The 21390-nt window shown below is 40.6% G+C and overlaps 1 protein-coding gene across 1 annotated transcript in view; it reads left to right on the top strand.

Moving 5' to 3' along the window:
• The window catches only part of LOC111233223 (hepatic leukemia factor-like), a 38275-nt gene extending 25521 nt beyond the window's left edge, over positions 1 to 12754 (top strand). Inside the window, exons 4-5 of the mRNA XM_022760990.1 lie at positions 8247 to 8500; positions 11940 to 12754. Of these exons, the coding sequence (XP_022616711.1) occupies positions 8247 to 8500; positions 11940 to 12155 (470 nt within the window). The 3' untranslated portion in view covers positions 12156 to 12754. The remainder of the gene's footprint in view (positions 1 to 8246; positions 8501 to 11939) is intronic.
• The last annotated feature ends 8636 nt before the right edge of the window (positions 12755 to 21390 follow it).

Below are 21390 nucleotides of genomic sequence, written 5' to 3'. Positions count from 1 at the left end.
TGCTGAGCCTGCAAATACTACTGCTATAGTACTGCTGCTGAGAGTACTGGTTTTACTTCTACTGCCAGGGCTAGTACTACTACTATTACTGCTGGTACTCCTATTAATAATATCAGTATTGCTGCTATAACTGTTGGTGCTACTACTAAAGTAGAAGAGTAATAACAGTACTAATAGCACTAGTTGTAGTACTGTTAACAGCTGCTACCAATACAATGACTACTAGTAATGTTTTAATACTGCTACTACTACTACTGCTAGTACTGCTATTACTGTCAGTGCTACTGTGATTGTCAGTAGACCTACCTGCCCCATTAGGTTACAGCTTCTGCTAGTACTAGTACTACTGCTCGTGGCTCTACTAGTACTTTTATTATTACTCCACTACAACTGTATAACTTTACCACAGTATTTTTACTTCTTCTGCCATTAGTACTAATACTACTAATACTCACTGCCACAGCCGCTGTTACCTCTAGTACTGTTATTGGGGCTAGCCTCTATTGCTATTACCACTGTCAGGGTTATTACTGTAATTAAAGCTTATGCTGCTGCTGCTACTGTCATTACCATTACTACTACTATTACTACTACTACTACTACTACTACTACTACTACTGTAGCCTGTAGCCATTCCCTCTTTCCACCCTTGTATTTGACTATGACTTGTTTTCTTGTGACTATTATTTGAAATGATTCGTTATTGGTTTTATTCTCTCATCTTATTTAAATGATGTTCTGCTGTGATATTTGTTCATTAATATTTTTCATTTGTGTGAAAGTGCTGCCTAGTTCAGTTGTTTTTTTCAGATTAAAGTAATCAGAGTGTGAGTCAGTCTCATAATTCAGTGCTCCAGTTAATAACTGACACCAACAATCATGTAACTGTACCCATTACAGCGACTAAATATTGTAGTGTGTCATCTTGTTTTTAACAGAGATGCTCCATTGTCCAACTTGCTCTGATGACTAAATCTAATCTTTTGTTTTGTTTTCTGTTTGTTTCTGTTGTATTTTTGAAAAACAATGTGAAAAATAGTTAGTTTGAAATATAAAAAGGACGTCAGCTAATGCAAAAAGTTATTATAACTCCTATTTGTCAGTGTGACGGCTGAAATAAAACCATTTAGACAAATAAGAAGTCGACCGGACATCTCGGTTTCGGAGCTAATGGAGCCAGTAATTGCAGTTTAAATGTGGTGAAGTGCTTAACTTTAATGAAAACTCACTGAGGAAGAAAATAAGTGACTTAAAAGCCGTTGAAAAAGTTCACAAAAATCTACTCAATTACAGTAATCAGAATGGATGTTAATTGTTATCCTCCATCCTTGTATAATTAGCATAATTACCACTTTCCTGGTAATTGCATTGTTTCCATTTATTACATAAGAAAGTAGTGAAACAGGAAGAAGCTTAAACAGACGTAAAGGAGACAGCTTCATCCTGCTGTAGGAGAGTGATGATGATAACGATGATTATGATGATGATGATGATGATGATGATGATGATGATGATGATGATGATGATGAGTCTGTGATGCTAAGTGTGTTAGAAGAGACTGTAATTGCATCTTTATTTGACCTTCTCCGCCTACTTCCACTTCAGTTTTTGGTTTCCCTACATTTCCCAAAATGCCTTTTTTTTTTTTTTTTTTCCACAACCGTCCAGAGATCAGCAGCAGCGAGTTTGTTGCATTTCAGCTGTTGGTTTGATGTGTGGGCGGATCAAGTGAAAGTATAGTTAGATCAAGCAAGCGATTAGTCAAGAGGAAGAGTTGCTCACCTGACTCTCAAACCTCAGCTCGTCTATTTTCTGCCTCTGTGGGCGTCTCTGCCCACCACAGCCGATTCCTCCTGTGTGATCCCAGAACATTGGAGCAAAATGGCGGCTGGAGAGAGAAGCTGTTTGATTTTAAAGGACAGAAGCCAAAAAAAATTCCCCCCTCCCCTTTTTTTTTTTTTAGATCATTTAAACATTTTGAAAACAGCCTCTCAAAAGTTTGAGAGAAAGAACTTTGAAATCCAAATTCGTCAGTCTGCCTGAGTTCACTCCATCCGAGGATCAACACTTCACATCCTGAGGTGGATCCTGTGATGAAGAATTTAGATGATACAGCAGCTGTTTTAAGAATGAAGGATTTCAGCCAGGTTTTCTGGACCTGATAAGAATGTGAACAAGAAGCGAAGGCTCTTATTCTAAACCGTCAAGTCCTCGAATTTCACCAAACGAGACCTTCAAAGACCTTGAAAAATCTTGAGTGTGGCAGAGTTGATGTAGGAAGTTTAGTGTTGCAGTTCTGGTAATTACAAACAGTGATATTTGCTACATTTGTTAAAGATAACACTTTATTTTACTTGGCAAGTAGTTTGGTGCTAATTACAGGGAAAAAAGTTTTAATAAATTTACATTTAATCCCCAGTGACTATTTATTACTCATTTATTAACTATTTGAAACTTTATTCTTCGTTTATGCGTATTTGTTTGTTGGTTTGTAAACATATTTCACATTTTGCACGTGAAGCCCACCTGCCATCCTCTGAATAAGATTGTGCTAGCTTAGCATTTAGAAATAACTATAATAAGTTCCCTAAATTTATGTTTCTTTTCTTTCCAGGAAACTTCTTAGTAGATTATTTGGAAATTTGGAGAATCAGGAAATTCTGTAGTTGGCTACTGAAAAATATTTCATAAACAGATGTTAATATGCAAAGAAAAATTCTTCATTGTTCATTAATTGGAAAACGCTCCACACACATTTTATTTTACAGTCCGGTCTGTTGGGTATATGTTCCTAAGTGTAACTGCAGAATGGAGTGTGTTTTATTTCTTGATCATCATCAGTATGAAACACAAAACTACAGCATGCAATTCAACCATTATGCATCATATATGCAAATCAATCAATATTTCCCAATATTACCGAGCAGATATATAATGTATGGTAGCTCAAAGTCATGGAAAATCCAAATTAAGATTTTCTTGTCTTTCTAGGAAACTGATGTCTGTTTATGAACTATTTCTCATTTACCTCCTACATACGTTACTAGTTCTTCTCTTAAAATATCACTTATAACGAGCGAGTACTTCCCTTATAATTTCTACCAAATTGCGAAGGTCTGTCTTGGAAATATCCTCGCAATTTACAGCTAATTTCAGGAAATTATGAAGACATTTTCCAGGAAATTAGATGGAAAATACAGGACCTGTAAAGTAAAGTGTTACCTGAATATCATATTGTCGGGTATGTGTTGCTTCAATCCAAAAATAACATCACTCTATACAGTATTTCAGCCTTCCAGCTGAATTCATAGACATGAGCAGACTGGAGGAGAGACTGACAGGCAGAGCGACAGGCAGAAAGAGAAAACCACATAATCTCAGCTAAATTAATGAAAGCAGAGAGAGAATCCGAGAGTCGGTGGCTGCTTCCCTCCAAATGGCTCCTGCTCACAGACAGGAAATGAAGCCAGGCGAAGCCGCGGCTTGGCGACTGTTTACCCGGCAGCAGTGGGAGCCGTGTTCTTGGATCGGTTTCAACTTTTTGCCTAAAATGGTTGTTATTAGGATGGGGCTTTGGGCAGACTTATCCAGGATCAGCCCTGTCCAGCTGCCAGAGAGTCAGATCAAGCCAGCAGCAGTTCATCTGATAGAGTCGCTGCCTCAAACAGATGGACCGGAGGATGTATGGATGGATAAAGGGCGGGGTCGGGTGAGGGTTATGGTACATTGCATTACGGGTAATGCTGTAGACAGCACTTGCATCCAAAGAGATTCATGATGACAGTATGCATGTTTGCATAAATATGTGTACAGTTCATATGTAGCATGTACTGTAAGGATGGATAGATGTAGGGTTGCAGTGATAAGGATTAAATTCATAATCTAGTCGTGGATCAATTCGTTTTAAGGATTGTTCAATGAACAGTTTGATCAATAAAATGTCAGAAAGCTGTGACTATGCAGGATCGTGCTTACAGTGTAGTGTCTTCAAATTGTCCAACCATCTGTCCAAAAATATTCAAATCACAAAGAGAAGCAGGAAATCCTCAGTGTGGTCAGTCTGGAGAAGAGAAAATGAGGCGTTAAAGCTGCCAACACAACACTGCCGTATTATAATTATTAGATTAAAGATGCTAAAACAATGAGGAGTCAGGTGATAATTATCTATCAGTTTGTCACAACTAGGAACCCCTTCTCACATTACACAAAGTAATTTAATCCATATTTGATATAAAATGTTGATAATAGCGGCTTTAATTGATTGAAGTTCAAAAACTTGTGCAGTTTGGGCAAAATTTCATTTAATTTCCACAACAGAAATACGCATCAGTACAAACATGTCATTCATGTTCCATCAGCAGTTCATGTTCTTGATACTAATTTAAAAAAACTTAAACTTAGTCCCTTTGTCACAAGTTAACCAATATTGTTTAATAATTCAACTGATTTACAAATCACTGTGGGGAGTGATGGGATTTTGACTTCCTAAAAACAGCATGACAGAAAATCATTTATCATTAATAAGCAACGTTTAATAACTGTTTACGTTTTTAGAAGACACTATTGTACCACTTTACAATAGGACTATCCCTATAAAAGATTTATAAATGGTTTATAATTTGGTTATTAATTTGGTTGTTAACACTTTGTAAATCATAAATAAACAATTATAAACAAGATGCAGGCTCACTATTTGGCAAGATCATAAATAATCTTTGCCTCTAACTTCCGAGTCTGAATGTCAGTGCTCAAGAATAAGCAGATATACAGAGTAACTGTCCCACTGGTGTTTCTCTACTCAGTGTTTGGTTAAGTAAGTATATTCATGGTTTATCCATTATTCATGTAGGTGAGTCGACCAGTCAGAGCGACATTGCAACATGTTTGGAGCGGTTTGTTGTGTTGTGCTGCGGCAGGTTGTAGAGTTCAGTCCTTTAGTTCATTTATTTAGAAGCAAACAGAGATGGCACCAGACAACAACAACAACCACGCTGCGATGGCCGGAAAATTAAGAGGAATTTTAATCAGGTTTTTTGTTCCTTCTGCCAAAACGTCCAACTCTGAGGGACGACGGGTCGCCAAAACTCTGCGACCAGTAAACAAGCTACTGTATTTGTGGGTTCATGTGATATTTGTTTACCAGCCCCTGTTTGATTGCAGCTGGGCGCAGGGAACCTAAAATATACACCAAAGCCAACTTTTCCACTCAGAAAACCAACTATTAAGGATAATAACTGCAGAGCAGAGTGATGCATTCATGTTACACTGAGGGTTATGTAATTCTAAGCTCTCAGCTGGAAAAAAAAAATACTCAAGATATACCCTCTATTGTTAGATTGAAGTAGGAAATGTGGGTTATATTTTTACTAAGTATGTCACGACTCCTATTTGGCTTAACAAATGGTGTAAAAGTGTAGGCGACTGTTGGTTTCCTTTGGTCCTCGTGGGTTTTCATGAGCAGATCAAAATCCCTGAGGAGTCAAACGATTGGATGTAAACACAGTCGTAAGGAGATTTTATCAGAGTTCAAACTGAAAAAAACCCCCCCACCATTCACAAAGTTTATAACCCCAGAATTTCCCACTCCTGCTCGCTCAGTGTGCAGTCGAGTGTCTTCAGCTGGAGTTTGGGGGGTTGGTTTATTTCAACCCTCTCTTTCCCTTCAAATACTATCCCCCCCCCACCCGCCCACCCCACCCTCCCCCTCCGCACTTGCCACGGAGCGTCAGCTTGATTTCTCACAGCCTGTAGAGGATTTGGTTGTGGTATTGTGGTTGACACGCACAATAAAAATGAGTGACAGCTCACAGCGGCAGTCAAGTAGCAAATCAGTGTCAGTCGTGCTGCTCTGACTGACTGACATTTTCAGGTTTACAAAATGCTCCGGTTGCACAAAAGGGCCGGGTGGCTGAGGACAATGTGGGGGTTTCTGTGATTTGACAAATGCATGAATGATTTTTTTGGTGCAGTAAAACCAAATTAAGACGTAAATCTATCATTACCGAGAGGGATTTTGGATACGTATTTTTAAAGGCAAACAGAATTTCCTCTAATCTCTGCTCTCTCTCTCTCTCCCTTGCTGCCGGCTGAATTACTTTCTGTAAACATGTCCCTTTTGTTTAATTTGCTCAAGTATGTGAAATCTTTCCACCACTGTTTCACTCGATATTGGTCACCAGCTCTGCGGTTATTTATAATCTGTGGCTCGGAGCCTAGAGCTCCAAAAAAGCGCCTCACAAACGCTGCCACAATAGAGGACTCTCTGGTGCTGGATAATTGCTCGGCTAACACTTCAACTCCAAAGAGGAAACGTTTGGGAAAATCAAGTTTTCCCCAAACAAAATGTCTGGTAACCAGCCGGTTTTAGAGAGACTGCTGAAAATGGAGTCGTTACTATTCTCGGGTCTATTCTGTTACATTCACAAAAGCAGTTGCTAATGTAGAGTAGCTGCGGGGTAAAAGCATCGTGGAGCGTGTTTCACATTCACTGCCACATGATTTACTACCAGGATCCAAGAATTACTTGAACCATTCAATTCAGTTAATAATAATAATAATACTATTGATTTTTAACACCATTATTGTGCTTTGGCAGCAGCAGTGTGAGAATATCAAGCCAAACCCACTGGAATCGAGTCAAGAAAATAAGAACTGACATTATCTGTTGTCTTGTAATAGAGCATTTTTAGATGTAAACGGGCTCAGTCGACTTGACTCCTGATTAGATTTCTCTGATTTCCTGTTTGCGGTTCAGATGCGGTCAGTCTGGGTGTGTGTCGAGCTGATTTCCTCACAGCGAGCGCCACAAAGGGTTAAACAAAAAAACCTGATCTCTCCTGCTTGTTGTACATCCAGCATGATGTGAACCCGCTGCCCTCACTGAGCGTTTCTGGCTCAATACTGACACTTGGTGGTGAATCACTGTCACTGCAATGACTTGTGGGAAAACGAGACTATAAGATGCTGCTTGTTTGTAAAGCTTTAAAAAGGGAGATACGAAAGGTTCCTGTGTCCTCCTGCCTTTTTAAACATAAACATGTGAGCTGTAATTAAGAAAAAGAGAAGTGGGTGGATGTAAAAGAAAACAAACATGTTTACTTTCCCCCCTCCACCAGCAGTTTAAATTAAATTTGAATATATTGTCCGCTGTCTATAGGATAATCCTCTTTATGGTCAACTCATCTCGGCGGGCCTCACTCTTGGCTCGCCGCTCTCTGGATGAAGCGGCAGCAGAGAGAGCGAGTGTGCAGCACATGTGACTGAGGCCTCTAGATGGAAAGTGGTTGAGCACCACTCTAACACTATGGGGTTTCACCTGTGTGGGATTTTAAACAGCCAAACCAATGAAAACATCTGCTATAGAACAGATTTAAATCAGATCCTTTTCACGCTCCACATATACTATTACAGCTAAAACAAACATTTGAAACAAATATTATTATGAATTCATATGAATGTGATGAATTTAGAAAATGAGTTTCAGTCATCACTCACAAAACTTATGCTTCAAAATCCTCAAAGCAAACGACAGACTTTCCACAAGCTGGTTGATGGAGTGTTTGTTAATTAAATGTCAAGTTTTAATTGTTTCTGTTTGTTGATGTTCAGTTTGGTGTTGTAAGGTGCTGGAAATGTGGGAGGCATTCATTCTTTAAAACTAATTGACAGAAGTTCAGTCATTGTACAAACACAGTAAGTGTACAAAGAGAACTGAATTTAAAATTGAAAGTTTTACAGTTGTCATTGGTGTTCTTTGAAACAGGGCCACCAATGACTGGTAGATAACGCCCAGGCGTTAGCTGTTAGCTGCTGTTAGCTCTGCCGCTTCTGCTGCTCTCTGTCATGTGAGCGTCCTCAGTCAGGGCAGATGGGCTCTGATCTGCAGATAAAACTAAAATTAGATGATGGTGATTGGACGGCTAAAGGAGCAATCAAGCCAATCCTGCTGATTCTGTGTTTATTACATCTGAATGGACACATCGCTGAACATATAAAGACAACTAACCCGCACTCTCTCCTCTCCCGTGTCTAACCCCTTCTTCATTTATGGTTGGTTTTATTGATATGACTGCCACAAATTTCCATTATTACCAAAGCAGCCTGTATGACTGTGGTGAATACAACACAGGGATTGTTTCAATACGTTTTTAATGGCCTTTTTACAGCCACTGATCAAGAGCCGAAGACCATTATGGCCGCCTGAGCCATATAACCACACAATAACCATTTCTCTTCCACCCTCCCAGGTGGGCAGTCGGTGCCTCAGGACCCATCACCTTCCTCTACCTGCCCTCCAGGACCCCCCGGGCCTCCGGCGGCCGCCAACAGCAGCAGCGAAATTATGGTGAATTTCGACCCTGACCCGGCGGACCTGGCACTGTCCAGCGTTCCCGGCCAGGAGGCGTTTGACCCGCGGCGGCACCGCTTCAGCGAGGAGGAGCTGAAACCTCAGCCGATGATCAAGAAGGCCCGCAAGATGCTGGTCCCCGATGAGCAGAAGGTAATACATCTCCCACAATTCTTAGCTTTCCTAATGTCAAGTTTTATTTTTTCACCGTGGGAATGTGACTGATGTGAAGTGTAAACATGCCCACTGGCCGTTGGGTAAATAATAAGCTTTGCTTTTTGTGGTTTTAAAGACAGTGAGTTAAAGGTAAACACAGACACATATGTAGAAGCTGATATCATAAACATCTTAAAAAGATTTTTATAAACATGTTAAAAAGCTAAAAAATGATTAAGAATCAATTTTTACATTTTGTATGATGATTTAGAGAAACATGACTTTAATGGCCAGTGAGCAGAGTATTGCCTAGTTTTCACCCTCTTATACTTTATAGTTAAAGACAGTCAGTTCCTGTCCTGTACTTTGTTTTACTGTGAAAAGCTCAATACTATTCCACATTTTCTTTAGGAATTTTAGTCTCAAAGCAGCAAAAATATTTATATTGTCAAGTAATTTTTGTCTCTTGAGTTCTTAAAATCTTATTTTCTTCCAATAAAAAGAGAAACAAATCTGCCAGTAAAGTGAGAATATTTCAACTTTATTCTAGTAAAAATGAATCATTTTATAATATACCCTCCAAAAAACTTGTTGTTGTGGTTCCACTGCAGAAACCTGTGTTATTCTTTCTTCTTTCAAGATACTAAGTCTTATCTCCAGAACTGTGTTGAAATGAATGGATTTCAATTAGAAGCAGGGTTAAATATTCTAATAGCACTGGCAGATTGTGCTAATCATATCAAGACTAAATGCACAAAAAACAACATTGGATACAGTTTAAGTAAAAAAAAAAAAAAGTCACTCCTTAGATTAACTCTAAAAGTAGCATTTTAAAAATTCAGTCTACTAAAGAAGCAGGTCCAGTGAGCTACACCTCAGCTTTAAGGTTTCTGAAGATAAACACTATCACTTAAAAACCCATAACTTCATCGTGACAAAGGCTGGAGCTCTTTGACAGCTCCTGTTTCAATGTGGAAAAAAAAACCTAGAGGATCGTGATGCTCGCTGGTTTCGGTGCCTGCTGACGAGCCCGAAAATATTTTGCACTCAGCTCAGCTCAACGATCGGAGGAAGCTCTGATCAATGGCTGCTGCTTTCATAGTTCAGTGCAAAGCAGCTGCAGCTCCGGAGGCGTTTGTTATTTATGGAGAGACGGACCTTCAGTGTTCAGTAGTAGCTGGTTTTATAAATCATTTGTACGCTGGTTTTGGATAAATGATCTCTGACCGAGGCTGAAGATGAAGCTCGGATTACTCAGCAGCTCCTCGCAAACGAGTTTTAGATTCTGCTCCAAACTACACTGAGGAGTCTGATTTAAAAAACTAAAGATACTACAGGATCATAATATTACAGAGAATAGGATTTTTACATACATTTAAAAAACGATGCAAAAATAAAAAATGATTTTAAAACTGATTCCACTGGAATAAAATCGTCCAAAGAGAGGTTTTACTCTCAGACTGGATTCCCGTTTTGCACCTAAAGTCCAAAAGTTTAACACAACACCTCGGTTATTTCCAATCTCATGTTCTCATGAGACCGTCATCAGCCAACACATTTCTTTCATGCCCCAAAAAACAACGAGTAGAGTTTTGCGAGGCTGCAGGGGCTTGACTGCAGTGTATTTATTCATTCAGCTGAGCAGCTCAGCAGGGCAGGACTGTACAGCTGCATTAAGAAAGAGCCGCCTTTCATAAAGACGCATTAATACAGTTTTTAACTTGGATCATTACTCCCACTGTTGACCCATCTCACATTGATTCTCATTTGACGCAGGAAGTGTTGAATATAACACTTTTAATTGGATGTGTAGGTCTTTTGTAAACATGCAAACCTTTAGATTGTTAGAAAACTTTGGCGCCCGTCTCTTTGTGTCTTTGTGAGCTTTTAGTTGCTGGTGAAAGCCTCTGTGTGACTTACACAACAAAACACACAAGGATTGGTTCTGATATAAGGAAGTAACGGGTGAGGAGGAGTCCGTTATTTCCTACAAGAGAACATCTTGAAGTTTATTATTGCTCTCATACCATGGTCACCCACTATAGGCAAAAATAGGAAGAAGAGGTGTTGTTGTTGTTGTTGTTGTTGCTAACTGCAGTTTAAAGGTGTACACCACGAATACTATCTTATGAGTATCAAACACCCTCCCTCTGTTATCTTTGTCATTTGTGATCAATATAAGTAAGTGGCAGATGATAACTGTGCTACTTCAGTTAATGCGGCGCTCATGCCGCAACATATAGACCATAATTAAAAGCAGCAGAGTGGGGGAAACCATTAGCATCAGCCTCCTTCAACTCAGGATTAATGTGACCCAAAGATATCAGGAAGCGTGGCGTAATATCTGACACCTGACAAAAACAACTTCAGAAGTGTCGACCAACCTGCGGCTGCAAATCCACCGTCGCTGTCAGTTACATCTGAATAAATTCCTTTAGCTGTGTCGCAATCGAGGGGCCGGATCCTTGGGCGGAGGCGGACCGCAGAAGGTGTGGCCCTTCGTAGCTGTTTCGTGTAGACCGCCAAGGCCGAACCGAAATGAGGCGGATTGACCTATGGAGGATTTCTCGTCACCAGCTGTGCCCACCCTTACCGTTGTGTGGCAAAGCGCGGCTCCTGTCGCCTAGCAACCTTGACGACACAGAACTCTTTTTTTTTTTTTTCACAAAAACTTGACATCTTAAGGCCCTTTGTTTTAACAGTTGTACCGTGAGCTGTCGAACTGAGCTGAAACCAAATACTTACATCTAAAAGTGTAATCCTCGGGCTCTCTGTCGGAGTTGTTTCCTGCCATAACATTTTCATTACCGGTGCACAGTGAATCTTGGGATAGGTTGAGCCACGAAGGATCCACCCATTGGAGCCTTAGTGAATTGGGACACAGCTTATATTAACACCGAGGGAATCGATCGATACAATTAAAGCCAGTTGTTTGTATCTGGTTTCACCTGCTAACGAAGCCCTACACATACAACAAGATAGAAACAGCTAATTAAGGTTACATTTCCATGTATTTGGAGTGGCTGCAAACAGTGGAAATAACGATCTTAGAAAAATGTGTAAATTCTCCCAAGTCAGAATAACCGCTGGCAGCAAATTTGAGCAAAAATTAAGGTGTGAACATTAATAACTTGGATGCCAGCCAATCAGAAATGAGTATTGTCCATGGCCGTGGTATAAGAATGATAATAGTTTAGTCTTTTCATGCAGAGGCTGTCACAGTAAACTGTCATGGTTTTCATGTTCTGTAGTTGTGATTATTCAGCTGTCGCTACCTTTCCTCCTTTCCTACCATCCTTTCTCTCTCATCGCATAACTGACCCTTCTCATCCCACTCTCTCCTCTTTTTTTTTTTTCTCTCTCTCTCTCCTCCCCCCCACCTTCCTCCCCACACACCCCAACATACCACACCGCCGCCCCGGGGTGCCGTTGACAGGACGAGAAGTACTGGAACCGGCGCGTCAAGAACAACGAGGCGGCGAAGCGCTCGAGGGACGCCCGGCGGCTGAAGGAGAACCAGATCTCGGTGCGAGCCGCCTTCCTGGAGCGGGAGAACGCCGCCCTTCGCCAGGAAGTGGCCGACATGAGGAAAGAGCTGGGCCGCTGCAGGAACATCATCAACAAGTACGAGAGCAGGCACGGAGACTTGTGAGGCGGATGGAGGAGGAAGAGGAAGAAGAAGGCGAAAGAGGAAGGGGTGGGGAGGGGAAAGAGGTGATGAGAAAAGGGTACAAGGCAACCCAACAACAGCGGCACTTTAGTTGAAGTGGCGAGGGGGGAAGGCTGGCGTAGATCTGCAATAAGCGGCATGCGACACCGGGCGCAAACACAAAAAGTGTGTTCTAGTGTCCACTGTGCTTCAGGATGTCACGACAGGAAAGCACAGCGACGCCATTTTTATTTCTACCCCCCCCCCCCTCCCCAGTTTGACTCTTTGTACATGCTGCTTCGCTGAATCCACACAACGTACTGTATCACCACCTTGTGTCACTTCGGCAGCTTACGTCACCCTCGGTGCTGTGCTTACGCCCGGTGTCGCACGGCGTTTTTGCAGGTAGTGCGTCCTAGTGCTGCTCTGGCCAGTTCAAACAGGGTGTTGAATTCACATTATGCCAGTGAAATCTCACTTTTTAAGCTCAAGGCATGGACACAAGCCAGGGGAGGTCAGATGTGTAATTTTTTTCTATAAATAGGACAAAAAAAAAACATGTATATTTTTGAACTGGGCAGGAAGGCGAGACTAGTCCAGCAACGAGGGGGAGGAGGGGGAAGAGGAGGGGGAGGAGGAGAAGGAGCAGGGTTTTCGTCCATAACGCAAAGAGATTTTGACATAGGATTATTGTATATTTTTCTATTAGCAGAGATAGTCAGGAGGAGGATTTTGGAGATAATCTTTTGTATATTTTATATATGGGGCGGGGAGGGGCTGTTAGCTGGACAGTCACGGGGCCACACGAAACGCTTTTCCTCCCAGCTGTTTATCGCTAAACAACAAATAATCTATTTTCGATTTCACGGAGCAGGTTAGGCGGAGGTGGAGGCATAACAGAGAATGTATCATGGTTGAATCAGGTATTTCACACAGTGTGAGACGAGGCGAGGTATCTTAGTAACGATTGTTTTCGGTGTAGGGAGGGGGGGGGGCGGGTCGTTGGAGGAAGACGGTGAAACACAAATTGTATAGTTTTAAAGAAGTTTTTGTGTTCGTTTGTTTTTCTTTGTGGGCTCGTTCAAGCACTTGATTTGTTTTATCTTCTCTTTGTTTCCGTGTCTGATTTTTTTTTTTTTTTTTTTTAAATAATCGCAGGGCTTTTATTTTTGAAGATGAAGGAGAAAAAGAGAGAGAAAAACAGGAAGTAATTAGCCATCAGAACAGCTGGATGTGAGCAGATGTTTGAGAATAAATAAGGTGGAGAATTTCGCTGGCAGGTTTGCATTCGGTTGGGTGAACGTGCACTGCTCACACGTACACACTCAGACACACAAACTGTTAATAATAACACAGCATGGTTGCGGTCTTTCTCTCTCTGTTTACTCCTCAATTTGTCCAGGAAGTGCAAAAATGAAATGCTAACTGGTTTAGGGTTGATTTGCCCAGATTGAACAGTGACTGAAACCCTCAGCATGCAGACACACAACAAAACAAACACACACACATGCACAGTCCTCACCCAGGTTTTAACCCTTATCGTTGTTGTTGATGTTGTTATGGACTTTTATGGTGCTGATCTGATCCGATCCTTCACCTGACGCACACAAACACACACAAACCCATAATCACACACATGGAAACACACAAAATAAAACACTTCCACCATCTCAAACACAGTACTGAACTGCCTATACCCTTTCTTTGTCTTTAATTCCTTCCTTTTAGTTTATTTTTCTTTATTTTGTTGCATATTGTATTGATAAATCGTATATAGATTTACACACAAACACTTGTCTATACCTCTCCTTCAAACTTTACCCAATGAGAAACGAGAAATGCACCCTACTGCTACTGTACCATACAACTGTACTATTGAATATTAAACTATTCTCTCACTAGATATATATGTGTATATGATATATGCTTGAATTATGTGATTATAGTTGTAATATACATAATTGAATATATTACAGAAAAACCCATTGGAATCATTTTGTCAGTTTTTTCTCAGGTGTTTTTGTCTGAGGTATTAAATACACGTATTAAAAAAAACAAAAAAAAAAACACAAAAAAAGTCTTTGATCCAATCACAGAATTTGTGGTTTGATTTGTTTTGGGGGTTTTTTTTGGGGGGGGAGGGGTTTATTTTATTTTTCCTGTTACAAAGCTTTTCAGAGCCGTTATGATTCTCTTTTACCCCATTTTATTACCAAAATAGAAAACCGTCCGTTCGCTAAGCTCCACCCTCCTTAGTTACTGTTGCCATGCTTTTCAAGCTGCACATAGTAGGACTTTGTGGTTACTATGGTAACAGGAATTCCGAGTTTTTTTCTCCAACATTTGGCCCTAGTTTTCATACGGATTTCATATGTTGTTGGCACATTTTATTAGCTGCTCCATCGCTGTGTGCGAAATGGTAAACGTAAACTTGTTGACTCCTCCCTACTTGATAACCCCTCAACAGTTTACGATGTGAAAACCACATTCAAAATCCCATTGACATTTGTAGCTATACTAACTATGCTACAACAGTGGAACAGTGTCATGTGGCTCCGTTTGAAGTTTTTAATGTTTTTAGCGGCACTAAAACACCACTTCCCGTGAACCCAACATTAGCATGCTAAACGTCCCTGAGCGAGTCAAGGGGTTGGGTTAGCTCAGACAGAGACGACTGAGTGCTCTACATTATGCTCTACATCTGAGAGAGTGTGCCGGTGATTGGTATGGATTTGGACATAACCAGGTTACGCTTGCTCTTAAATATGCGTTTGATGGCTACGTTCATGATATCATGCAAATCCAATGCTGTGTAATGATGCTGAAAAGACTGAGGCAAACGGCAACTGTCACCGCCAGATCTGATCAGCTGTGGCTTGCTAGCTAATTAAGCTCCCATCATCATGGGAAAACACAGTCTCCGGCTGACACTCTAATGTTTCCGGTGACTTGCTTTTAAACAAGGTCCCCTTTTACAAAAAGTAGACATCCGCACCAGTTGATGATCCAGGTTGATCTAAATAAATTACATTGTTCTTTCATTGCAGTTTAAAGCTAATTATCCTGAGTATTTTACAAAATGCCATTCTTAGAGAAACATATGAGGTTAGAGAGGTTTTATTTCTGCTTCGTTACTTATCATTTATTAAGAAAATATTAAGTATTTTCAAACAAACCATTTTGTCATGCTAATATTATCAATACTTTTATGTCACGTAAACACCCCACACTCTTTAAATGAATTTATAAGATAAATAAGTTGAGAAATCCAACACTTGACAGACCACGTTACATTTACCTATGATTGGGCAGTCACTGTTTGGGGGAGGGGTTTAGTGAACGGTTAATTTAGCGCTATTGTGTCTTTATTTAGAGATGTCAACTAAATTTACAAGATTAAGTCCTTGTTACCTGCTACACAGTGATGGCTCCTGTTGTTGACACTCCTTTAAAACTCTTCTCATGCAACAGCTTGTTTTTCTTCAGGGGGAAGCTGTGATTCGACTCTCACGTAAATCCCGTTTTGATTCCCAAAAACAACTTTTTCTTGATTTCCCATGAGCCTGTAAGCTGTTGGCACTATCCACAGAGACTTACTGTACCTGAGCCCCAGGTGTATTATGGGAGCTGTAGTTCTATCCTTGATAAATATATATATTTTTTCTTTCTTCTTGTCTTTTCTTTTTTTGGGAATATGTTTAAACCCTGATACACAGACACAGACTTTTGAATTTAAATCCACGGAAGAAAAGTCTCAGAGCTTCTCACGCTTCTATCTTGTTGGAAGAAAGAAGCTGTGTGTGTTTTTCTTTCTTTGTTTTTGATATCTGAGGTTTTGGGATTTCTTCACAGACGTTTCAGAAACTTTTTGACAGTGCTATTTTTCTATGTAACTGTGTTGTTGAGCGTGTTACAACTTTTCCTGGAGGCCATTTGAGGCCCACTCTTCACATGGTGGCAGTGACAGTTTGCTGCTGTACGATAAAAACGGCATTGCGGGTAATAATGACAACAATAATAACGATGATAACAATAATGTACACAGCCTTGTTATTTCTCCTTCAACTTTGTGGATTCTCAGCTAACTTCTCCTTGTTGTGACTGACTGTTATGAACTACAAATCCCATGAGCGCAACACTCACCCCAACTCCTCACCAGTATTGTGTGCTGTCCACAGAGATGATGGCATATGTGGTCTGGCTTTTTTCCCCCCTCCAAACATCAATAAAGGCTTATCCTTACTCACAGACAGAGTTTTTCTGGTGTCTTGCTGTGTGACCTGAAGGTGTGTACCAATACTGTTGAAGTGTCGTTTACCTGCAGGTCCGTTAATGGCCACAAGAGGCAGGCTCTACAGGGAAAAAGGCCTATATTGAAGTCAGAAAAGTGCATAACAAAAACACCCCAAGCTAAAATAACACAGAAAAATGTATAAGTGAGATTCTCAACAGTTAATGACACTTATCCTAATGTGTGATTTGGTTTAAAACTGTATTATTCCATTTGGAACTATTAAGTTTAAAGAAATGGCATTTAAAAAGATAAGACTAAGGCCCTGTTCAGACCTAGCTTTATGATTAGTCTTCGCATGCGTCTCGCTGACCACTTGTGACTGGATCTCACTTCCCCGCTCTTTATGCAAATAAACACATATGCGTTGTTGTTTTAAGCCGGTCTGATGGTTCGGGGCAAAGGATGGGTTAAGTGACTGTACAGTTCTACAGTGAAATAAGGTTTTATCCATTTGAAATAGTAAAATATTTTTGGTTCGTTATGAAACTAATCAGACTGTGGCAGAGGCCGTCAGTGGAGTAGCTGGTCCTGTAATGTGGCCCAGGACGCATTTGCGTTCACGCTGCTAGAAGAATGTGACCACACGTGGTCCAGCCCACCCCTGAACGTTGGTCTGAGTGACCGGATCTCAGATGCATCTTCATTCTTGAGTGCGTTCAAAAACTGTCTACTTGTGATCGCATCAACACAGATGGATGTTAATACCAGGTCTGAACAGGACCTCATTTTTCTTGACAACAAATCCCCAGAAAAAAATACCACCAAAATCAACAATGAATGGATGCTGCTCACAAGTATCATCTTTCATCATCTAATTCCTCTGTGCCATAGAGCTCTGTTGTTGTCTAAAAACTATTACAAACACTTCACTGAGCCGCACTGTTGATGACATGTTCCTTCATTATCTCGAATACAAACACGCTAGTTTATTTTGACTCCACATACACCACCCTGATGCCCCAAATACTCACTAGAAAAAAACAACTGTGTATTAATCCACCGCTTCAAATAGTCCCCAACAAATGCACCATTTCCACTATTTCTGAGTAAAACTACAGTGACCAGCTGTTTTAGGAAATTACTGAGCTTTTCTTTTTTCTTTTTTTCTTTTTTTTTTTTTATATTTGTGATTCATATTTTCAAATTTACATCTTCAGTAGGAAGCAGTGAGGCTGGAGCTGAGAGCCACAGGCAGGGCAGGGAAGTCAGACAAAAACAGACTCACTAAAACAGTATCAGTTTTGGTCTTTTAAGGGAATTTTTGATAAGAGAGGAATATAGAATAATGTCAGGCTTATCCTTTATGAACAGCAGCTGAATATGAGAATCAGAACAGATTTCATTTATTTCTGCTTGGCTTCTAGTACGTGAACTCAGGTGTCAGTAATCCAACTCTTAAAACATGAATTTTGTAAAATACTGTTAAAGTTTTGCTCTTTTCAAGGGATTTGTGGACCAGAAGAAAAATATAGAAAACCTTCAACATGCAGTATGTGTTTAACTTGATGAGTCTATCAGAGTCTACCAGAGTCTGAATCTGTATTTGCTGCTTGCTTGTCCCTCCCCGGCTCCACTAAGGCATCTCACTGTTGCCAAAAAACTGGATTTCTAGGTCCCAGACTGCTGGTGGAGGGCGCAAAGTCCAGTCTCTCAGAAACCACAAAACAGGTGACGCCACAGACCTTTCTGGGCCTGGACCTCCGCTGTGTTCCCGACCCTGGACCCTGAAATATAATACTCACTCTGGTTGCTGAACAAAACTGTGAATACAATGGTGCTGTTTGTGAGATTCTGGATGTTGAAACCCCTTGGAAATCATAGTCCATATTCCTAATTGACTAAATTAAGGTAAGATTTTGACTCAAACAGGACAAAGGTTTGATTCCCACACAGAAGCATTTACAGTTTGAAGTCGTTAACTGAAATGTAATTGCAGCACTGTGGTACAATAATCTGTCTGATGTTATGATTCCTCCGCTCTCCGGCTGTGTGTGTGAGACGTTGAATAATAAACGAAACGTCTTACACAGAAAGTGCAACGGCAGACCATTGGGAGGCACTCGGACCCTTCTGACAGCTCCTCTGTTCAGACGTCAGCCCCACAGAGACCGAGTGTGTTGTTTGTGTATGTGATCTCATCATTTCCATGTGTGTGTACTGTATATACATGAGTGTGTTTTTTAACTGAATACATGTGTCTGCATAGATGCATGTCCTAATGTGTGTGTTTCCATGGCTACTGCTATGAATTGCGGGTCCCCTACAGATTAGACAGTGAAGCCCCTCAACCTCAGTTATGTAACACACACCAGCCTGGTCTCTGTGTGTGTGTGTGTGTGTGTGTGGATGTGGGAGGGTGGATCGCCTTACCACCTGTATGTGGTGGGTTGTTTCAGCTGTTCGCCGATGTTTGCGTCACCAGCACCCCCTCGTCACACTGCCGACCATCTGCCCAAGCTGTCGATGGCGCTCCGAGCCAAAGCGTGCTACGTCGGCCCACTCTGAGCCGCGCTGTGCCGAGCTGTGCCAGGTGGTGCCAGGCCCTGTAACCCTGCTGCTGAATTTACTTACAGTTAGCCCAGGGAAGTCCCACAGAATAGGGATTTGAAATTCTTTCTCCTAACACTCAGCTACGTCTTTCAGCTGCTGATGTTTTTTAAGGTAAATTCACATGATTCACCAGATAAGACGTGATAAACACTGAGGTACCTGATATGTCCACACTCACTTCGTTTCTCTGTTGTGTTCTGTTATTTTCTTCATTGGTTTACATCACTTGCTCGTTTTGACTCTTCAGTTAATCTGCTTATTGAAAATTTCACTGAATGTTGAAGGTTTAAATGTTACTGTGTTTGCAAAAGACGTCACTTTATTTCTTCTCTACAACGTTCAGATGTCAGTGTTGCAGAGCTAACGGCTGATTCTGCAAACCTAAGTTAGCGCTAGCAGGGGCTAGCCAGGTGTAGGGCCTCACTGTAATGCTGTACTTTTATCTGCTAAATTACAAATGTATTGCCTGCATAATATATGTTTAATAACAAATCGCAGCAAAAAAAAAAAAATTGTGAATCTTGCAACTGAATCTAATCAATCCAACCCTGAATTCCATCCAACAATATTGTAGCAAATGGAAATATTGACAATATTATTATTAATTCAAATAATTCTGAATGAATAATTAATGCAAAAAAAGAAAGAAAGAAAGAAAGAAAGAAAAGGAGGGAAATCAGATGCCCATCCAAAAAATGTCCTCTGCCTGCAGAACAGTCCCTTGCTTTGCTTGTTCGGATTAATCATGTGTAAACAACAAAACAATTGTTTATATGTTAAACCTAAATGTCAGATTGCTGAAAGTTTTTTAAAACTCTGTTGTTATTATTTAACACAAAAGCGAAAAAGACACAGAGGCAGGTCAGAGAAAGAGTAAATCCACAGAAAGAGAAACCTCAGTGAGGAAACGAGTCCAGAGTCAGTGTGTGCAAGAAGCCGGATTGAACACCAGAGATACATGTGGAGAATTTACGCTTCCATTTTAAGTATGTGTGTGTGTGTGTGTGTGTGTGTGTGTGTGTGTGTGTGTGTGTGTGTGTGTGTGTATGCGGGCACGTGTGTGCATGCTGTCGACTACGTCAGGCCTGGAGGAGAATTGGGTGAGAGGTGAGTTCAATGTTCCACCTCAAGTCTCAATGGGAACCAGATGGCTGACCTTCCTGGCTGAGATGCAAACACACACACACACACACACACACACACAAAGACCCACGTGGAGTTCAGGCAGTTTACCTCTGTATAACTCTCTTCCTTTAGTTCAGTGAGAGGTTTAGTGATATTAAGAGCCTATCTGCCTGTGACATCATAGATGAACATCCCAAATTTTGAATAATCATTAAAGTAAATGTAGGGATTAATAATAATTAATTATTAATTACTTCTCAGACACAGCAAATACACACATCCCCTCTCCTGCTGCTTAAATATGCAACATGTTTCAAATTTTTCCTTCTCTTTTTTACACTCTGCTGTCATTCCTTTATTCTCTGTGGTTGCCTTGACGACCACACAGGCAACACGTGTGCATTCACAGCCTCGCTCCAGTTCTAAGAAGTGTTTTCCTCACATTTCTACTCACGTTACCACCAGAGAGAAGTGTCAGGGTGATAAACCCACCTTGAAGTGGAGCTGGGGGGAACTGCAGCGCCTCCTGGTGGTCGGCTGGTGGAAGAAAATGCACAATTCTGTGTCATGATGAAATGAGATGAAACTTTTACATTATTATGGGAACACAAAGCACATGTGGAAGCTGAGAGCAGGAAACTGCAGTTCAATTGAACATTGAATGAATTAAAGCCGTACAAGTGTTATATTTTATATATTAGTGATAATTGCTGACAGCTGATTTTGTGCTTTGTTTACCACCTAACATTTTACCCCAAGACATGAAAGGGTACATTTTTTCTTCTGTTAACTAATGATGAAATTATATCTTGAATAATAAAACAATGATTTCAGTTGAGGTACAAACAATAAAGCAGGAAAACTGGCTGGAAAACCAAAACAATGAGCTTTAAAATGCTATAACGCACTGTAGAACAGCAGAGTCTGGTGATAAGAGCTTCATTTGATCCACTGGTGATATGGAAACATTGATCAGTGCAACTTCAAGTCTAGCATCTATGATACTTAATGAGTGTTAAAGGTCCGACATTGTATAAAGGTACATATCTTGTGTGGTTGGTAGGGAGATTGGTCGAGGGTATGTTTAGCCTATCTTAGTACAAAGACCTGAAAGAGCGGGAAAGCTTTCCAGCTAGCTCTCGAATAAAAGAGAAAACCTTCAAAAAGGCCTAAAATGTTATTATTTAAATGTTGTATCCTGTTAGCCAGCAGGCTAGCCACCAATACATCCATAGACCACCTGGGTTTTGATCAAACTTGCGAAGGTTT

The sequence above is a fragment of the Seriola dumerili genome, unplaced genomic scaffold (genome assembly GCF_002260705.1).
Source record: "Seriola dumerili isolate Sdu_G_001 unplaced genomic scaffold, Sdu_1.0 BDQW01000381.1, whole genome shotgun sequence".
NCBI lineage: Eukaryota > Metazoa > Chordata > Actinopteri > Carangiformes > Carangidae > Seriola > Seriola dumerili.
Note: the sequence above shows the minus strand (reverse complement) of the source record. Positions and strands in the feature narration are given on the sequence as shown.